This window comes from Podarcis melisellensis (genome assembly GCF_964234715.1).
Source record: "Podarcis melisellensis genome assembly, chromosome: 4".
NCBI classification, from domain to species: Eukaryota; Metazoa; Chordata; class Lepidosauria; order Squamata; family Lacertidae; genus Podarcis; species Podarcis melisellensis.
In genome coordinates, this window is record NC_138531.1 from 64,248,426 (window position 1) to 64,270,218 (window position 21,793).

General features: G+C 43.3%; 1 protein-coding gene across 2 annotated transcripts; it reads right to left on the reverse strand.

Moving 5' to 3' along the window:
- Positions 1-1,278: 1,278 nt before the first annotated feature.
- On the reverse strand, positions 1,279-21,200 carry CD101 (CD101 molecule). 2 transcript variants are annotated; one of them, XM_081908701.1, is made up of 9 exons: positions 21,035-21,200; positions 19,196-19,573; positions 17,986-18,402; positions 14,949-15,338; positions 11,698-12,078; positions 10,454-10,870; positions 7,222-7,635; positions 4,499-4,894; positions 1,279-3,206 (listed from the first exon to the last, which is right to left on the reverse strand). In XM_081908701.1, the coding sequence occupies exons 1-9, from the start codon at positions 21,093-21,095 to the stop codon at positions 2,929-2,931; spliced, it is 3,132 nt and encodes a 1,043-aa protein (XP_081764827.1). In that variant the 5' UTR covers positions 21,096-21,200; the 3' UTR covers positions 1,279-2,928. The 2 variants fall into 2 exon arrangements, with proteins under 2 accessions (XP_081764827.1, XP_081764828.1); XM_081908702.1 differs by lacking the exon at positions 21,035-21,200 and adding an exon at positions 20,457-20,529.
- Positions 21,201-21,793: the final 593 nt, after the last annotated feature.

Below are 21,793 nucleotides of genomic sequence, written 5' to 3' on the forward strand. Positions count from 1 at the left end.
TCCAGGCCAGCACTTTCACCCAACCTCACCACAAACAAATTAGGATGAATGCTCCTTAAACAGTCCATCGTCTTCTCCCTTGCATCCCTGGTCATCACCTTGCAAGCGTGGCCTCCGATAACAACTACCCTTCTCAGTCCTCGCCTTTGCCTCTGCGTCAAAACGCACACCTTATTCCCCGAGTCCTTCCGTAATCCTGCTTCTGAATTCCTGCCGCTCAGAATATTATCTGACTCGAGCGTATGCCCCACTTCATTAAGCCCGTAAGCCACTGGCTGGATGGTATCTTCCTTGTATCCGTTTGCAATTTAAAACAGGCACTCGCTTTAGATCAAAGAAGAGGCAGCAACAGCGGGAAGAGAAATTAGAATCTCATGGCATTTCCCTTCGATTTCATTGCCACTGTGCCGTCTCACTCATTAGCAAGAGAATGAAATCTGTTACAGTTCAGGCTGTCGCTGCCTTTTATCCTGTGGCCGCCGCATGACACATTATTGCCACATTTAACACCGATTGGTCATGGTCCTTCTCTTCCAAATTGGACAGTGCTCCACACGCTGGTATTAAAGCCCCATCAGAGGGGGAACAAAGCAGCCTTGCTGCGACCCCCACCCCTTTGGGTGTTTTCCCATCCTTCTCTTGTTATTACCAGTTCGTTTTCATGTGTTGTTTTTTTTTAAGTAAAATAAGGCAATGCTTTCCCCCTGACTGTGAATTTTCATACCGGATTGACAGCCCCAGAGACTAAGGCTCTCTCTGTCTTTCCCTTTCTTCTTTTTATCTGCACAAATGCACAGCAAAGAAACAAAGCAGAAAAAACGCACACCACCAGCCCCATACTCCTATCAGTCCCTTTTCGGCTGCTCTGTCTTGCCACTGACCTGGCAGGAATCCCCTTTGATGGGAGGCCATCAGAATCTCCCGCTCAGTCATCCATTTAGTCCAGGGTTCACCAGAGTCCAGCCAGAGTTTCCCAAACCTGAGTCCCCAGCTGTTTTTAAACTACAACTGCCATCATCCCTAACTAACAGGACTAGTGGTAAGAGATGATGGGAATCGTAGTCCAAAAACAGCTGGAGACCCAAGTTTGGGGAACCCTGGATAGTGCAAAATCTTGGAGGACCTCCTGACAATAGTACTCCTGGTCAGGGTTCCTGCCTGCCACTGATGTTCTCCTCCAAGATACAATAACCTGGAAGGAGCATGGCAGGCATCTCTCTCCCCCCCCCCCACACATACTCTTTCAGTTTTCTTTTCCATAGCAATGTACAATAAAAATGATTAAAACATCATATAATTACTGAAGCATAAAACACAGAACAAATACCAACATAAATCAAATTAATTCTCTAAAAACACTTGGTGAAACAAATGGTTTCAGCAGGAGATGAAATATCAGCATTGTAGGTGCATGTAGGATCACTGATCCAAAAGCTTGATGTCACTAGGCTAAAAAGCCTCAGCTCTCATCAAAATCTGCATTGCAAGTACCTTTATATATGCATGTGCGCACATGTGCTTTCTAGGTACTTAATTCCTTGACCGTGTAATGTGCATTGCGACTTGATCTATAGTTCTTCTGGAGTTGCCTGCTCTTGGGGATGCCACTAGGTGTTTAAAAGGGTGCAGGCCTATGACACAGACTTGCATACAATTTGAACATGGTACTTTATAGAGAGAAGGGAATTTAGGTCTCTGATCAAATTAAGATAATGGGTGCTTGGGGTCTCAGCAACAGTGTGCCTTGAAAATGCTCAGCAGTCCTGTAAGCAAAATAAAATAAATATTAAGTTTAAAAAGAAAAGAAAAAACAAGGAGAAGGGGCTGGAAACCTGGGGCAACAGATTCTTAGGGCCACCCGGTAACAGCGTCCCCTGCTGCTTTGCAATTTTTTTTTGCATGGCATTGATTCATTGATCACCCTTGGGACTAGTCTCAAGATTGTGTTACCTTCTATATAGTTGGCAATTTTTTTTTTTTTATAATGCATTTTTATCCCACCTTTTTCTCCAAGGAGCTCAAAGTGGTATACATTGTCCTCCCCCTCCCGCATATAATTTCCACAACAACCCTGTGAGGTAGGTTAGGCTGAGAAGCAGTCAACTGACCCGGGTCACCCAGTGAGCTTCATCATGACCAAGTGGGAATCTGAGTCATGGTATCCCAGGTCCTAGTCCGACTCTCTAACTGCTGCAAAATTCTGATAAAGTGTGCATTCTAAATGTTCAGTTCTTCTGGAATATGTCTCAGTGTGTCCATGAAAGAGATTAAGAGAGGATATTTGTGTGTCTCTGCTGTCTTGAGCCTTGTTTAAAAACCCACAGTGAATCACCTTAAATCTGAGCTTCATAAAACTGTGCGGGGTCAGCAGAGAATAGAATTAGAATGGGAGAAAGGCAGCGGGAATTTAAGTGCTAACCGTCTTTAAATTTAATGCTGAAATACATCCATGGCATTATTGCTTTATTATGTCTTTTTATGAAAGGTTAAAAGTGCCTCTCTGCATGGTTAAAAAAGTACCGTGTTGAGTTCGTGCCCCACGAGTAACAATTCCATTTAAAAGAAGCACTGAGCCAGGAATTCATTCCCATGCGCTGCCTGGGAAGGGAACAGAGTTCACTTCGCACTATCTAGAGGCAAGTTCTAGATTGTCGAATAAAACTTCCTGCTGCTAAATACTGTACCTGTTTGTGAAGATCCTCAGAGTCCAAAAGTATAGGAAGAAGAGGAAGAAAAGAGGGGAGGGAGCTGTAAGCCAAACCATCAATGAGAATGGTGATAGCCTCCAACATCAGTTGTTGACGTCTGTCTGTCTCGGGAGAACCCAAATTGCCATTTGCTCTGACTGAGTGCTAAAGAGAAGTCTCCCCCAAAGTCATCAGAATTCAATGCAGCACAAAATGCCTCTGTTCACTCTTCAACAAATGGTCAGTCCTCTTCATTACCCTTGAGACGATTGGTTTCTTCCTCCGCTATGTCATTGTGGCTTTCGGAACTGAGCTTGGAGTGGGATGGTGCCACCATCTCAGCAGCTTCAACAGATGTCTTCTCTTCCCACTGATTCAGTTTGTTCTTCTGAGCACATTTCTTTTTGAAGTGCCAGACGAGGAAGGCAGCCACCAGGATAGCAAACAGGACGAGAGGGTAGAATACAAGGAAACGGAAGAGCGGCGGAGAAGAACAGATCTGGGTGGAACTGGTTGACACTGCAGGGAGGGAAACAGAGTGAAAACATAGCTGTTCATTCTTGAATTTCCTGCATCTATGCAGGCTGCAAAAAGGTTGAATACATCTTTTAAAAACCATGCATTTTAATATATGTTGAATACATCTTTTAAAAAAATATTTTCAGAATCTTCATTATCACCCATTCTAACAGATATGCAAAAGTGAAATGTCTGTGACTGAGTCGTTATATTTAGATCACATGCACAATACACGGCATGGATTGTCACCTTTCCATTCTTGGTATGTGTCTGCACTGCCATTTTAGCACTGTTTTAGAATTTGCCATTAACTGCAAGCAACGTGCTTCTCCCATTTTCATAGGCCAGATAAAAATCTGTGTGAGATCGCATAAACAGAGACACAAACCACTAGGATAGCATTTCAGTCTCCTAAGGCATTATTGGGCAGAACTTAAAGTTACCATACTGCACTAAAAATCATGAACTGGAATTTATTAGCCAATTTGACACTATGGGACTGTTATTCAGCAGAGACTGGAAGCGGCTAGAGAAAACTATTGCCTCTCTTTTGGTATTTATTTACACTGTTCGTTTTTCTACATCTATTCATTCTCAGTATATGATAGGGGGAAGTTGGTTGCTCCAGAACTCATTGGATCTTCCACTTATTGATTGCTTGGTCTTTTGGCCTCACTTTATAACAGTAGCAAAACAAACCTTCTGCCTCCTTTCTGTGCTCCAGATGTGGAATGCTTGTCTACCTACTATGTTGATCAATCGAAAGGGGTCACCAAGGGGCACCAGCAGTTACTAAAGTCCCTGCAGAGGCCTTTCCTGACACCCATAGGATCTCTACCTGCCACTGAAATTAGGCTTAAAAGAAGAGAGTACTGTTGTGCTCAGATTCTGCTGTCTGGCTTCCCTTAGACACCTGATTGGTCACTGTGAGAAAAGGATGCTGGACTAGATGGACCATTGGCCTCATCCTGCAGGTTCTTCTAATATTCTTACAGAAGAACCCATTACTACTACTCTTCTTCCTATTGCCTCGCCACATCCCAACTCCATAATTAAGCCCTCCTGTTCCTTCTTCGTCCCCAGTGTTTGGTGACCCCTTTTTTGATTCCACAAGATGGAAAGTGAATGGAATAAATGTGAAGGGGGTGGAGCTAGTGTGCCCAAATGCTTCCTCTTATGTGTTTACTTTCCCCAATCTGAACTGTCTAAAGAGGGTAAGGATCGCCTTTAAACCAGGTATAAGGCTGGGGCGTTCAGCACTGAAATGCACCCAGGAGTCAGCTCAGCATTACCTGAAGGGAGTACAACTAGCTTGCTGAATCCTGATTCACCCCATTCATGTTTTGCTCCTGCAGCACTGCAGTCGACAGCCTTGAATTCTTCCACCCGGCAGTAGAACAGCCCAGCATCATCCTTCTCCACATTCTGCAGGATCAGAAGAAAATCACCCACAGAAGGGCAGTGGGGGTGCAGCCTCCTTGCCATTGTGCCATTACCATAGTCAATGATGCCATTGCCTTTCATATGCACCAGGGTTTCCGTATTGGACTGTTCTGACACTCTGAACCAACTGATGGAGAAGTGGGAGGTGGGCTGGAATGGCCTCTGCAGGGTACAGTTCAAGGTCACGTCGTCATTTTCAAGGACAGTGATGCTGTAGTTCGTTCTTCCAACGAGCGGTTTATTTTCTGGGGGAGAATCAAAATAAGAAAGAAAAAGAAAGTGTTATTTGGGATATTACGTCACACCTCTAATCACTCCAATTGGCACTATGCATTCCCCAATCCTAGGAATTGTCCCGGGACATACCAGAAATAGCTGGTCCAAGCTACACTTTGTGGGCCCCTCCAGACAGCTTTTGGTGTGTGCATTGATGTTGATTTGCACACATGATGCTCTAGGGGCAGTCTCAGGAGCAGTGGGGCAAAACAAGAAGTGCCGCCCTACCCTGCCACTGCCACCATACTTGCTGCCACCAGTGCCGCTTCTCTGCCTATGCTGCCGGCTCAGTCACTGGTGGAGAAGCAGCATCAGCATCAGCACCAATTTTGGGTGAGATCTAGTCAAAATTCTACACTCCACAAGATCTCACATGATTTTGGCCGATACCAACGCCACTTCTGCCCAGCTGGCAGGGCAGGCAAGATGCCCGTGGGGCTGGTGCCTCAAGGGCCTCAGCCACCTCAGTCTGCTCAGTTGCTGAGATGGTTCTGGATGGTCTAATGTAATTCCACTTTCAATACTGTTTGCACCTGCAAAAGTTTTAGAGCTTCACTTCCAGCCAGTGGAGATCCTGTAGCTTCCTGTTGAAATCCCACAATTTATTTATTTTTATATTACAAATGTTCTGGTTTGTTTTTATCCTGCTTTTGTTGTGCTATACCCCCTCCAGACAGCAATAATGTGGTAGCATGGGGGAGAACATTGCAGAACGAACCAAAGCAGAATGAATCCACTGCCAATGCACTGGTATTACATCACAAAGATGTTGCAGAATACACACGCAATCAACACCGGTCTGGAAGAGGCCCTGTGTGTCTTGCTGGAGTCAGAGATATTGAAGGGTAGGTCATCACCTTCTTAAAGGGTTCATAACTCCCCTACAATGTCTAGGCAAAGATTTGGATGTACTCATGAGTAAAGGTAAAGTAAAGGGACCCCTGACCATTAGGTCCGATCGTGACCGACTCTGGGGTTGCAGTGCTCATCTCGCTTTATTGGCCGAGGGAGCCGGTGTACAGCTTCCGGGTCATGTGGCCAGCATGACTAAGCCGCATCTGGTGAACCAACCAGAACAGCACATGGCAATGCCATTTACCTTTCTGCCAGAGCGGTACCTATTTATCTACTTGCACTTTGCCGTGCTTTCGAACTGCTAGGTTGGCAGGAGCAGCGACCGAGGAACGGGAGCTCACCCCGTCGCAGGGATTCGAACCGCCGACCTTCTGATCGGCAAGCCCTAGGCTCTGTGGTTTAACCCACAGCGTCACCCACGCAGTCTGCTCAAATATTGGAGTGGCTGTTTATAACAACAAATTATTTGGCCATATACCTGGGAGATCTATCATTTCAAAAAGCAGGCGGAGACCTACTTGCAAGCAGGCATCTCAGCTTGCTGTTTGTATCTAACAACAACAATGCCTGGGGCATGTAATGTTAATGCAAAAGGTAGAACAAAGGTGAATGCACTAAATTGGGGAAATTAAGAGTATTGACTTTGGGGATCTTTACTGGAGGCAATTGCGTACACACAAACACAATTGCATTGGCGATAGTAATGCCTTGCTTATTTGTGGGATTTGAAACAGACCAATAATGAACCAATGTTAGTGTCTCTTCTCCGGAGAGCCAACAATATCCACATGACTCTTGTGATGGTGATGTTAGTTTATAAAAGAATCAAGTTTTAAAGGCAGTAAGGTGCCAATTTAAGACTCAAAAGCAAGAAAAATGGCTTTGTAGCTTGGGATACCAGTACAGAGACAAGCAGAGTTGATTAAATGGTTGAAGCAGGCTTCCTCAACCTCGGCCCTCCAGATGTTTGGAGACTACAATTCACCTCATCCCTGACCACTGGTCCTGCTAGCTAGGGATCATGGGAGTTGTAGGCCAAAAACATCTGGAGGGCTGAGGTTGAGGAAGCCTGGGTTAAAGTAAATGTTTAAAGCCAGTTTAAAATGCATCTGCTGCTTTCATGGGTAGACACTCTCCATTGTGACATTATTCCCTGTGCCCCCCTCAGAGAGTGGCACTGAGGTCCCCAGCATGCCGCCAAAGAGCTAAGCCAGGAGTAAGTGGAGACAAGTACAGTGATAAGTGGTCTAATCTTCTCAGGCAGCCCAATGTTTTGTGCCAGTCCTCCCATTTCTGCAATGATGCCCAGCTCAGCTGAACCACCCTGAGGGCGGGGAGAGGGAATGGCAGAATCTCTTGTCATTTCAGTGCCAAAACATCCCAAATGCACCATGTTGGCTACCCTCATCTAAAAGATCCATGAATAAATAAGGTTGGTTACCTGAAAACTTGAAATTTAGCGTAGTTTTTCCAGATTCCATCGTTCCAAGTTTGTACCAGCCCCCATCTGTTAACCAGATCCATTCATCTACTACGCAGTAATATTCGCCATGGGCATCATAACCCCCTGACAGAATAAGCAGCTGGTACAGGTGGTTGGAGACCCTCTTGTTATGAAACCTGGATTTCTGATGCAGAGAACTGAACGCCTCCCCATATTCCAATATGTTAGTGTAATTCATTCTTATAATCAGCAGTGGAACTGAATTCGTGGGAGAAAATGGGAGAAAGTACCAGGCAACTCCTAACCGAGAATTCTCATTGGTCCATGACCTGATTCTGCAATCAATTCTTACATCTTCATTGCTAGCGATTTCCAAAGACTTTACATCCATGTTGAGTCTTAGATTGCTTTCTAGAATAAAAGGCAAAGAAATAGTAGTTACTAGGTAATATTGACACCATTATTAAAATATGGAATAATAACAATATAATAAGTAATCATAGCAATTTTGCTTACTTTTGAATGTAGAATTATATTGTATTTTTATGCTTTTTTGTTCTAAACCATTTAAAATGTATATTGAAATATGAAAATTTAAATTAACTAAATATATTACAAAAAACAATCTATTCTAATGTAATTTTTTCAGAACACAGGTCAAACAATTTTGTTCAAGCTCTTATGAAGACCATGATTCATTCATATCCTTAAAAAAATAAAAAATGGAGTTAGATCCCATCTGGGTTTCAGGATTCCAGCACATTTTAATTTGCTGCACTTCTCTTTACATTTTAGAACCTCTTTTAACACGCATATTTGCTCCACAGAAAGCTTTAGAAATCAGCACTTTATTCAGAGGTACTAGAAAGAAAGCAATGCCCCCCATCCTTAAACCTTTAGCAGTGATTATATAAGGTGGGCTAGGCTCAACCAAAACCTCAAATCATAAAAGGAATTATATGCATATCATAAATTGCTGCAAATTCCTGCTGAATGTAACTCTGCCTCCACTTTAGTTTTTGCTCTGTTGTGATTTTAAAACTATCTGTGACATAAATGGGAGAGTTCTGACTGGATGGAAAGGAAGATGTTCAGAGATCTGGAAAATATCCGAGCACCATCTTCATTATTATCCATTTTACGATCTTCTCTCATTCAGAGCAGCTGTCTGTCCATCTCCTTACTCCTCCTTCCTTACGTGCCCTGCCTTTCATTTTAATCCTAACCTTGCCCATCACATTCCTGCAAAAGGATTTAGGGCTGCCTAAGTGAAATGATCAGAGAAGGTATGTTGGGTGCTGCCAAGCCTTATGAGAAGTGCTTGAGGGAGTTGGGTATGTTTAGCCTGGAAAAGAGGAGAGTGAGAGGTGAAATGAGAGCCATCTTCAAATATCTCAAGGGCTTCCACACAGAAGATGATGATGATGATTTATTATTTATACCCCACCCATCTGGCTGGGCTTCCCCAGCCACTCTAGGCGGCTTCCAACAAAAGATTAACATACAATAATTCATGGAACAAGCTTTCTGCTGCCCCAGAGAGTAGGACCTGAACCAATGGATTCAAACAACAAGAAATGAGATTCTGATTAAATATTAGGAAGAACTTTTTGACAGTAAGAGCTGATCGATAGTGGAATGGTCTCCCTCAGGAGGTTGTGAACTCTTCTTCCTTGGCTGCTTTTAAGCAGAGATTGAATGGCCATCTGTCATGGATGCTTTAGTTGTGATTCTGGCATTGCAGGGGGTTGGACTAGATGACCCTTGGGGCCCAACTCTGCAATTCTATGATTTGGCTTGTTAACCTTTCCAGCAAGTGGAAATAGCATCTTAATGGTTTTCACATTGTGCCTCATCAACAATGAAGAAGTTGTAGACTATAGCAAAAGGAAGACCCACAAGGGATTGTGGAAAGGACTGCACGGGTTGTTGGCTTTTCTCAAGGAAGTATCACGGATAGCGTCTGAATCGCTTCTAAGAGCACAGAAAAAGGACTCTTGGAAAAGGCTGTAATAAGGGCATCCTGTCCTGCTTCCAATATTCTCATTAGATCTCAGAGCTCTGCACTTGATTTTCATCCGAAGATGCCGATTACAAAAACCTGCTACAGTTTTCCCCCAAAGCAGATCTTGCTAAGGATAGCCAAGCTCTTTCTTTTAAGTTTCTTGTCACCCACAGTGGCCTTGCTAAAGAGAGATGACTTGAAAGGGGAAATCAGAACCCACTTCAATTTAATTAACTGAGCACAATCTCCAAGTTCCTTCTCTTGCTTTGAACCCGGCTGCTGACAGTGCAATCTCTTCTCTCTGTGGTGGCAAGTGAAGTATGCAAAAGAACCCAGCAGCTGCTTCCCATTATATGCGCAGGCTGTCATCGGGTGCATTTCTGCAAAAACTATTGTCTACCCACTGTGGGTGCAAAACCCCCAGTATGAGTCATTTCAAAACGTCTCCCCTTTCCACAGCATTGGTCAGACTTATGGTAAGAAGTTATCAGCTTCCTCTAGCATCTTAACTTATTGCCTGTTCTTGGCAAACAGAAGACGGGGGTGGGGGGGGTTGCTTTCACAAAAGAGGCTTTATTTTTTTTATTTTTTTTATTAAATGTATATTCTGTCCTTCTTTCTAAAGGAGCCCATGGCGGCAGAACCATCACTGATGCGTGACAATTAAAAATAAAATCAGAACACGTTTAAAGCATTTAAAAACAACTCAATCTATAAAAACATTTAAAAACAAGAAACACATTTAGCAAATTTAAGAACAGAAGTAACCAAATCACTGAGATGGGAATAGTGGCTTGTATCCATGATTTGTGCTACTCAGAGTGAAAATGAATAAATAAATAAAAATGAACGTGGCTAACTTCAGTTCATTAGTTTCAATGGGTCTACTCTGAGCGCTTGATACAACCAAGGGTATTTGTTTTATCAGTGTTTCCTTATACACTGTTGGAGGGATTTTAGGGATTATCCATTCATAAAGCTGGTTGGAAATTTAAATAAAATAGAAAAATTTAATACAACTGTCATAAGATAGGGCAGGGTCTTGGATTTGTTTGAGAAAAGATAGTCAACACTATGGGGCAAAATAAAATCTATTGCATTCAACATAGTGGACAGTGATTTGAGTCATCCACCAAGACTTATGAGAGACACTTCCTAGAAGACAGTGGCTAATACTGTAGCAAAAGGAAAATGTTAGGTTGACAATGGTTTCTAAACACCTACCTGGTTGGGTGACCTTGATCTCCACAGGATTAGAGGATAGCACAGAAGCTGCTATTGCAGACAAGTTTCTGGTATCCTGAGAGTTTCTCCAGATTTCAACTTCACACTTATACATCCCTCTCTCTTGCCATGTGACACTGTGGATAAGGAGTTGGGATAAAGAAGAGGATTTTGTAATCTTGGTTTTCTTCTCAAATTGCATAAACGCCAATCCCCATTCGATGGTGCCTCTTGCGGTGGCTTTGACCACTTGCTGATAGCCACTCAGCTTCAAGTGAGGCTGGAATAGCCAGGTGATGGAGACTGGCACATTGTTGGTGATGTCATCATTACCAGCCACCTTGCAGAACAGTACAAGGTCTTCCTGCAGTTTTACATTTGGAACTCTGCTACTCAGTATAGCTTTCAAATTCTGCCCTGTTAAGCCAGAGAAAATTGAGGACATTACATCAACACCAGAGATACCTTGTCAGTTTCTCTCCGAAATGTCATCAAATTTCTATTTGTAGGAAAGTCTTGCCCACCTGACTATTTTGGACATTACACTTGTAGTAGCCAACATACAGTAGTTGCTATCAGAGTCTCAGTTACTTAAAGAGAGACAGTATTTTCCCTAACATCTTGTGCTACAGTGAGTGATCACTACTCACTACTTGTCTAGAAAGTCTCACTGCTGAGGTAAGGACAGATGTCATAAAATATTATATTCTCTATCATATCACACCCATTCTGTTGAATACATGTTTGCTGACCTGGATTGCTTCCAAGTCAACTGAGTCAAAATCACAAAAGCATTGCCTTGGGCTTAGCAAGAAATAACCCAGCTCAGTTATAGAAGGAAGTTCACGGAAGGAGGAATGATGTTCCAGGAGTACTTTATACATCTCTGCAGCACAGTGTTAGGAGGTCAAACCATTCGGTTCATATACTGCCCTTGCCTTGTACTAGGGCTGGGTCAGTTCATCTAATCCAGTCCTGTCCACTCGAATGGGAGTGGTTCTTTGGGGTCTCAGGCAGAGGCCTGTGAGATTACCTGCTACCTGATCCTTTGAAACAGATGCTCTGATTGAACCTGGGACTGTCTGAATTCAAGGCAAGCTTTACCAATGAGCTACGGTCTCTTCCCAAAGAAAAATATGTGTGCTTAAAGAGCTGTCATGTTGCGTATAACATTTAGCTTGGATAATTAGACAGGATAGCTAGAAGTATGTGAAAGGGAAAGAAAGACTATAGGATGAACTTACCCAGTGGTTCAACTCTTGTTGAGATTTCCTGTGTGTGTTTCCAGCTCCTGCTGCCGGACCACTCTGTCACTTCACAGCGATACAGCCCTGTATCCTTTGTGGCTAAAGTGTTGTAGATGGTCAAGGTAAATGTGGAAGGGTCCTTCTTCTCTAACCTGAGCCCACCATGAGCACTGCGCTCCAAGTAAGAAGCACCTATCTTTAGTCTGCCATTTTGCTCCAGGCTGGCTATGAGCAGTGGAGGATCTCTGTCCCTCTGGATATGCCACCAGTTCACAGATAGCGAATTTGCATCTATACTCACATTACAGTTGAAAACCAAAGTTTCTCCCTCCATTATTTGTTTCTTATTGACCCACACAAACAGTTGCAAGTGGCTTTCTGTGAACAAAACGCAACAGGTTATATAGATGGATAAATCTGAATCAAAGGGAAAGAAGGAAGAAGACACAGAATAGGTTTGCATTTTGACACTATCTGTTTCATAGAAGATCATCTTAGTTTTCTACTGAGCATTCTAACTGGTTAATGGGAAAGTTTCATTGATACATGTCCTCTACGTTTCCCGTCTGATACATGTCTTCTTTTCTATATAGAGATCATCCATATCTTTATCGCCACTGATGGAGACAGTTTTCTTCTCAATGTCAGTTGCTGGGAATCACTAGTGGAGAGTGTGCTGTTGTGCTCAGGTCCTCCTTTAAGGCCTCTCAAAGGTCACTGTGAGAACCGGGTGCTGGACTAGATGGGCCGTTGGTGTGATCCAGACGACTCATACTATGTTCTTATACACCATCATGTGTTAAGATCTTTTCACACTGAGCTCATTTCTCCATAGGACAAAATGTAAGGCATGAAGAGATAAGTGACTCGCCCTCTCTCACTAGGAGGCTTTTTGGTTCCTGACTTGTTGTTTTCCATAACACTGAGATCACCAAATTCCTTGGTTTTACCAGATCACCATGGTTGAGAACTCTACTGTCTCCTACAATCTATGCCTTTGCTCTTTGGCAGTAATATAACCATAACAAAGTGTTGCAGAACTGGTCTTCTCCTCATTTTGTGAAGGAGGTCTGAATCAGATGACTTAAAATGGATCCCAAACATCTCGAACTCCTCATCCAACATGGCCATAATTCAGCTGTGTCTAAACCTCAAACCTGAGATTCCTTTCAATGAGGACCAAGAGAAGCTGAACCCTCCAGCACATATTCAGACTGCCAATGATCCTGAGGAATCATCAGCTGGACATTCCTGTGACCAATGAGCACCCTGACCACCAAATTCTGCACCAGCTGAAGTTTCCGCACTGGCTTCAGAGGCAGCCCTATGTATAATGCAATGCACTAATCTAATTTAGGTGTTAAAAGTGCATAGACAACAATAGCTAAACTATCCCTACCCAGGTAGGGGCACAGCTGAAGCTGATGGAGTGGTTGGATTGGTAGAGAGATTAGAGTTCAAATTCCCACTGGGTGACCTTGAGTCACAGAAAGGAGGAGGAAATAGAATTATGTATGCTACCCTGATATTGTTAGAGACATGTGGGATAGCAAAATTAAATAATCAATCAAATAATAGTATTATAGGAACAGTAGGCAGAATTTAATGAGAAAAGAAGAAGAGGAATCTAGACATCCCTTGGTATCCATTTTCATTTGTCAAATGCAAATGCCACTCGTCAAAGAAGGAACTTCACAATTTAAAAAATGTTTTTTATCACTGAATTGTAGAGCTATGGAGATATAGAGTTTTCAGTAATGGGAAGGAAGACTCCATGATCAGACCAGAAGGGTTAGGAAACTAGTATGCTCATGTTTGTTAAAGGTAAAGGTAAAGGTACCCCTGCCCGTACGGGCCAGTCTTGACAGACTCTGGGGTTGTGCGCCCATCTCACTTAAGAGGCCAGGGGCCAGCGCTGTCCGGAGACACTTCCGGGTCACGTGGCCAGCGTGACATCGCTGCTCTGGCGAGCCAGAGCCGCACACGGAAACGCCGTTTACCTTCCCGCTGGTAAGCGGTCCCTATTTATCTACTTGCACCCGGAGGTGCTTTCGAACTGCTAGGTTGGCAGGCGCTGGGACCGAGCAGCGGGAGCGCACCCCGCCGCAGGGATTTGAACCGCTGACCTTTCGATCAGCAAGTCCTAGGCGCTGAGGCTTTAACCCACAGCGCCACCTGCGTCATGTTTGTTACTCTTTCCCAATTCCTCCATCACAAAACTTAAAAAAAAGGAACAAAAGGGTATATGCCCCTGAACACTGAAATAAGCTATGGTATACTACATAAATCTAACTTGAAGGCAGGAGTGTTCATGAGATTGAAGGGAATGGGAGCTTTATCCTGAATGAAACTTTCATCTATTCCTGGACCACAGACATTCCTGTATAGTTGCCTCATGCAAATTTTCAACAGCAGTTTGCCAGATTTTATTTTTTTTAAGGAGCACACTTGAAGCTGCATAGCTTTGTAAAAAGGCCCACAGAAATAGGACAGGAAATCATGGAACAAAGAGGTACATAGGGAGAAAAATGGGGAAATAGTGAAAGCATTAGAATGGAATCCTTAACTAATGAAGAAAAACTTGAGAGAGAGTCTGGAGTGGTGATGATGTCACCAGTCTATTCCCACTTTGCAAACTAAGGCTGGATACAGGCAGCAGTCCCCGCCCCCCCCCCCGCCCCCGAAATATGAAATCATTTTTGAAAGTGGGATACTAGTGCACTTGTACATCCAACTATCCCTGATAAGCAGGAATTTGTAGTGTTTCAAAAGCTGTCAAATGTGTTTGTCTAAAGGTAATGTCAGGAAATGGCTTACACCACAGAGGAAGAGACAGTGCTCTCAAACCACTTCCTATTTTCTATCTGTAGCCCACAATGGAAAGATGGTATATAGAAAAGGACACATTCATTGTTCACCCTCTTGAGCCTTAAATTGTTATAGTTGCACAATTCACCTCTCCTGTAGGATTTTGGAGACTGATCTTTGATTGCAAAATTTGGAGTCTCTGGTCAGTTCTGAATGACTTCTTTTCATGTTGGATTGCCCAGTGCTTTTTTCTGGGGGTACTCAAGGTTACTGGAGCCTTATTTTTAGAAGAGAAGCACTGGACTGCCCTATGCTACAGAATGGTCTAATATACCTGGGAGTTTTTGGTTTAGAGTCTGCTGGCAAAGGGCATCAGTGAACCCCAGCCCAGGGGCTATTCCCATATTTTGTTTGGAGGGAAAGTGTTTGGCATGACTGACCTCCAGGCTTCACATCTATATCAATGGCTGGTGAAGACTTTTGTTGTGCGATAGCAAAGGAGCCGGTGGGAGTCTGCCCAACTTCAGAAACAAAACAGCTATAGGTGCCTTTGTCCTTCAGTTCCGCCTTGATGATTCTGAGGGTGTACTTATCATTGCTCTGCTTCTTCATTAGGAGATTTCCCACAGTATACCTTTCCTCATTGTCATTTCGAAAAGACAAGGTGCCATAATGATTGAGACTAGCCATCACCATACCGTGATGGCGCCAAACCACCTGGAACCATCTGTTTTGCGTATTCCGGGCTTTCACAGAGCAGTTGATCTGCAAGGCTTCCCCTTCCAGGAGAGACCTCTTAGCAACAGAGATGTCAACATCAAAATTTTGGTCTGTGAAAATATAAAGCAGCAGAGATAGTTAAGTCCAGATTCAATTTTGCCTTTCAGGTGGTATCTTTAGTGCAATAAGCAGGAGTATACCATACTTGATGTGTGACATATTTTCATGGGTATCTTCCTCCAGCAATTAGATTAAGTCTAAATTTATAAAGGATCTGAATTTCTTTATGGGGAATGGTTGAGGGAGTTTGGTATTTTTTGCCTGGGAAAGAAGAGACTGAGAGGAGGGATGATAGCCATCTTCAAATATGTACATGGAGGATGGAGCAAGCCCTTTTCTCTAGGTCCAGAGGGTAGCGTCCAAACCTATGCCTTCAAGTTACAAGAAAGGAGATTCTGAGTAAACATCAGGAATAACTTTCAGACAGTAAGAGCTGTTTGACTGTGGGAAAAGATTTTAAGCAGAGGCTGGATGGCCATCTGTCTTGGATGCTTTAGTTGTGATTCCTGCATTGCAAGGGTCCCTTCCAACTCATAAAATTCTATGATTTCCAGCATGAAAGCAGGAGGCTGAAGGGGGCTAAAATGTGATATGCAAAAATCAGCTCCCCTTGTTAATGCTACAGCCACAAAACCAGGGCAGTTTTGGCAACTTTCCCACCCTGTACACTGTCTTCTTCCTAGGAATACTGACATTCAAAGACCATCTTGGCTGCAAGTCCTGGAGGACCTTCTTCCTGAAAATGTGACTCTCCAATGTTGTTGGACTACAACTCCCATTAGCCCCAGTCAGCATGTGTTGGCTGGGGCTGATGAGAATTGTAGTCCAACAACATCTGGGGGCACCAGGTTGGCAAAGGTTGGCGTAGACAATACTGACCAGTGACCTGACTCAGTGCAAGGAAGCTTCTTACATCTCCTGTGCCCCTGTGCTGTGCATTCCCTAAGATCAGTGCAGTTTCAGAGCTCTCGCTCCATGCATCTAAAGGCCAAGGCACTGCAGCTAATCATAGCTTGAGCCGCTGGTCTAATTGCTTACTGCGCATAAATTATCCAAGGCATTGAATGCAGGCACATAAATAATTCAGAGCAGAAATCCCGAACAAACGTTTGCCATTCACAAATATTTGCTGAATATCTTATGCCAACAACGTGGCACCAACGTGTATCAGCCTGGAAGTGGGTTAAAAAAGCATCGCTCTTGTTGAGAAAGGGTGTGTGCTGTGTGCTCTTCAATTTAGGTTGCAGCTCCCCTGGGGTGAATGAGGATGTGGGAAGGCATCCCATCCCTTTCTCCATGTTCTTGCAGCACTAATCCCACAGCAGAGCTCAACAGATTGTAATTCGACAAATGGGGAGCTGGCGGAGGGGAGGAGGATATAGAATTTCAATAAATGTTACGTGGAAAGAGGCAATTATAGAATCCATTTGCCTAATGCACTGGTGCTAGGTATGTATCAAGGTGCAGGATTTGGTGTTAAATCCTCTGGTTAGCACAAGGGGTGAGCAGGCCTCTATTCTAGCACACAAACCTTGTCCTGCTCCCTGTTACATCAATACTTCCCTCCCTGATCCCTACAATACACAGCCGTGCTGCAGAAGAGACCACAATCTGCCTTGGCAGCGGCTGGACTAGGAAGCGAGCTGGGTCTCCTGCCGCCCTCTTGCTCAAAACGCTACATGATTTTCATGATCCACAGAAGCTGTTGGTGCTGAGACAAAGAAGAACAAGCCGCAACCAAAAGCGAAAAGAAGCAGAACAGAATCAACCAGCTAGCTTTCAATTCCCTAGTGTAGGAGGATCACATTTCAACAGCAGCACAGCTGTAGCAACTGAAAGAGTAAAAAAATAAAATAAACCTAAACTACCACTTTATCATCATCATCATCAGTTGTATTTGCGTTAAGCACCATGTATTATTTAGCCAGTCTCATGGTTTATGTCTGCATGATGTATGGTCCTTGATTCCTCCCCACACTCCAGGATGTTAATAGGACGAACCACACCTGGATCTGACAGAGCAGACAGTCTCTTTTCTCTTTGCATAGATGGAGTGCTTTTCTCTTTCATTCTTCCATAGCTTTATTATAGTAGCTTAGAGCAGCAAAATGTTAACTTTAAAAAACAACAACAGCAATCCAGAATGGCTGATTATATAAAGAAGCACTGACAAACTGGTAAATGAAAAAGCCAGAGTTGTTTATACATAATGCTACTTTTTGATGCTCCAGCTGGCTCCAAGAAGATCATCAGCTGCAAATTAAATTTTATTTTATTGTGCCCTTCCCAGGAAGGTCTTTAGAGTAAAATATACAGCCTTCCTTCTCACAGATAACACCATCTCACATAACTAAATTAGTTACAAAGTTTGCATTCCAAGCGATAAAGATTCCTAAGCAACTTTTACAAAATGGTGAAGGAGTACTGTTCTAATCTTGCTTACATTTTCAGTAATGGAAAATGGCCTCTCTAGCATTTTTGAATTTCTTTCCCCTCTTGTTGTATGGAATCAAATATTTGTTTTTGGGATGCGAAGCCTGTCAGAGCTGTATAGAAGGCTTGGAGCAAAATGGCGAATCAAGTTAATTGTGTGCTGGAAAAATACATAGACAATTACTCTCCCACCGGCTATCAAGTAGCTCATTGCCTCTTTCAGGAATGGCAGGATATATGACGGGTAGAAAATACAACTCTTACCCAGGCTTCTGATGGTCAGTGATGTTTTGCCTGTCTGTTTCCGGGCAATATCTTTCCAGGTTTCATCGGGATCTTGAATCCACTCCACTGCCTCACAGTACACTTCCCCCTGGTCTGAGGGTTGTACGCTGACAATGGAGAGCTTATATTCTCTGCTCCCAATTTTGTCTAGCCTGATATCTCCTGAGGATAACCTCTGATTGTAAGAGGATCCTGGTAGTAAGACAAAATCTCTGGACAGGGAAAGGATCCTCTGGGCTTGTCCATTGCCTCCTTCTGGAAGAAGGTACCAGCCAACCGAGAGGTGGGTGTGTTGGACTGTAGCTGTTGATACTTCGCAAATGAGTTCTAATGAATCCCCTTGATCTCGAGTGAGAGCCTGTGGCCTCATGGTGGCAGCGAGCAGGTCTGGAATTACTAAAATGAAATGAAGGAAGAAATACAAGAAAACACAGATGGATGGATGATCACAGATGCATACAGAGCCACACACTTCTTTTAGAAGAGGTCGGACTAGAAGCGACTGGCCAGCATCCATTGAGCCCCTTGCAGTGATTATTTTTTAAGAGGAACCAATCAGTGGTTTTAAGGAATGTTTATACCTTACCAGTGCTGGACTTGGAGCAGGGAGAGCCCGATCCAGATCCCCACCCAAGCATGAAGTGTACTAGGTGATCTTGGATTAAGTCCCTCTCAAGACTAAACTGCCTCAACACACGGTTGTTCTGAGTCATTAGGGGTTCACGTATGCCACCCTGGCTCCTTGAAGGAAGAACAGGATTTTATAAATAAAGATTCCCTAACTCTTGGCCACACCTTCCAAGCAAACTAATGGAGCCTCAGAAGTCATGGGCAGAACAGTTCAGCAAAGCACATGAGCTGTCTCGCATCTCCATTCCAGTGCCTCTTACTTAGCAGCTGTTGCAAAGTGGAGCTCATTCTCCAGCTGAATTCAAAAACATCCACATTTACTGTCTAACACAAGCCTGAACAAACTTTTGATCTCCAATTGGAGCCGAGCCAAGCAGCCATGTATGGCAGCCCTTTTGAACAGCTTCTGTTTTTGCTGCCTCCGTGGAATGGCAAAATCCAGCAGTGTAGTTAAACACCTGACAAGCCATAAGAACTGTCTGGTGGGCTGTGCAATAAGTTTTGTGAGCCAAAGACTGTTGAAGGTAACTGCTAAGTGGTCAGTAAATAGTCATATTACCGAAAAGGTTCGTTTTGGCACCATAATTCCCAAGATAACCAACATCTGTGCTGGGTGTGTAACACTCATACTCGCCGGTATCCATGTCTTTGAGCTCAGTGATGTGCAGCAGAACAGAATCTCCTCGGATCCTTTCTATGTAGATCTCCCTACTTCCAACGCGCTGAGAGTAGACAGCATAAGGAAAGGAGGCATCATCCGTGCTGATAATTTGCAGCTTTCTATTTGGGTCCGATGGCCGATGAATGGACCATTCGAAATTCTGCTCCATTGGTCCCTGGTAACCACTGACATTACACCAGATAGTGATGTGGTAGCCTCTTGCTCGATATAGAAGGCCTTTCTGGATGGATACTATCCTTTCTCCTGCACAGAGATCTGCAAGCAAACCATAACACGGCAGCAGAGATTATATCAAAATATAATCAAGTAAAGCTGGCATTCTGAACAAAGTGCAATAAGACAAAAGTAATGGGTGAAATGCAAAAATGGCAAAACTCTGATGTTCAGCAGCCTTACATCAGAATTCACAAATACTACAGGCTTGAGCAAAAGTTAAATGAAAAATAATGCAGTGTTTTTATTTCTTCATTTCCCCCTTTTCCTTTTTAAAGAGGTGCTCTACATATATATTCTATATACACAAGCATCTATATTCAGGTTTCAAACTTTCTTGCCCAACCAATTAAACTGAATCTATAACATTTGATGTTAGCTACAAGCAACCAGCTGTAGGATTACTAAAATATTTCTTTTCTAAATCTAAAATTAGCTTACTTAAAAATTGCTACTTTTGTCTGTATATAATTAGTATGAGAGCTGATAACTTTAGATCAAGGTTGTTAAAGTTTTTGATACATAAGATGGAGAAAGTGAATACAGTGGTACCTTGGGTTAAGAACTTAATTCATTCTGGAGGTCTGTTCTTTACCTGAAACGGTTTTTAACCTGAGGTACCACTTTAGCTAACGGGGCCTCCCGCTGCCGCCACACCACTGCTGCGCCATTTCTGTTCTCATCCTGAAGTGAAGTTCTTAACCTGAGGTACTATTTCTGGGTTAGTGGAGTCTGTAACCCGAAGCATCTGTAACCTGAGGTACCATTGCAGAGAAAAGTCCCCCCCCCCCATAATACTGGAACTTGTGGACGTCCACTGAAGCTGAACTTTGGAAGATTCAGGACAGAGAAAAGAAAATACTTCGTGCAATATATTGTTAAACTAAAGAGCTTGCTCCCCCAGGAGGCAGTGATGGCCACCAACTTGGATGGCTTTAAAAGATGATTATCCAAATTCAAGGAGGACAAGGCTATTTGTTCCCATGATGGCTATGCTCTGCCCCTACGGTTGGAGACAGTAATTATTCTGAACACCAGCTTTTGGAAACCTCAGGAGGGGAACAGTGCTCTTGTGCTCAGGTCCTGCTTATGGGTTTCCTGCAGGCATCTGCAGGCATAGCCATCATGGCAACAAATACAGGCATCTGGTTGGCCACTGTGAAAACACAACGCTAGACTAGATGAGCCACTGGCTTGATCCAGCAGGTCCTTCTTCTGTTCCATGAAGGAACATCACATTCATGCCCTACTTTGTAAGCATCCAAAACCTCAGTAGCCAACCAGAACACCGCAGGAGGTCAACATAGTTGTAATACAGTAAGGCATTTCTTGTATTCCAATGGTAGGGGGCTTGTGGCATTCCAGATATTGTTGGACACCAACACCCAACAGCCCTAGCCACCACGATCAATATTCATGGATGATGAGGCTTGGAGTCCAATGCATCCTTTCCCTGTCTCTATTATATTCCCATGAAGGCTAAACACATTACATGAAACTCACCAGACAGCAGGAGGAGCACAGCTGCCAAGCACCGGATAGGTCCTATTAGTAGAAAGAACATACTTTCTTCCTCTTCGGGGATTAGAATTCTCTTCTCTAGTTGAGCTCCAGCAACTAACCTTGCCTCAGTAATGGTGGGGAAGTTGTCTGTCACAATGCTGTTGTGGCTTCCTGTCTTTTCACAGAAGACAGACTGAAGATGCAATGTTTCTCAGAAACGCACAGAAGAAGCCGCATACATTAACTTAGAGCAGGGAGGAAGAACTGGTTACCTTTCAGGGACAACAACTCTCACCATTCCTGACCACTGGGCATCCTGTCTGGGGATGGTAAAAGTTATTTTTAAAGAAAATGTGTGATCTATGTGTGTCTACTCAGAAATAAAACCTAATGTGTTGAACAGACCTGCTCACAGGTAAGTGAGTATAGGATTGCATCATTAGACAACCAAACTCTCTCAACTGTTAGGGAGTGTTTATTCAGGCTATTTTACTGTAACTCCCCCCCCCCCATATTTATTTATTGATGTGGTTTTACTGTGCTCTTCAATAATAATGATGATGAAAACCTCTCAGAATGAGTCACAGATCATTTAAAAAAAAGACTTTCAGACTGTGAAAAAGACATGGCAAAAAGAAGAAGAAGAAGAAGAAGAAGAAGAAGAAGAAGAAGAAGAAGAAGAAGAAGAAGAAGAAGAAGAAGAAGAGTAGTAGTAGTAGTAGTAGTAGTAGTAGTTTGGATTTGATATCCCGCCTTTCA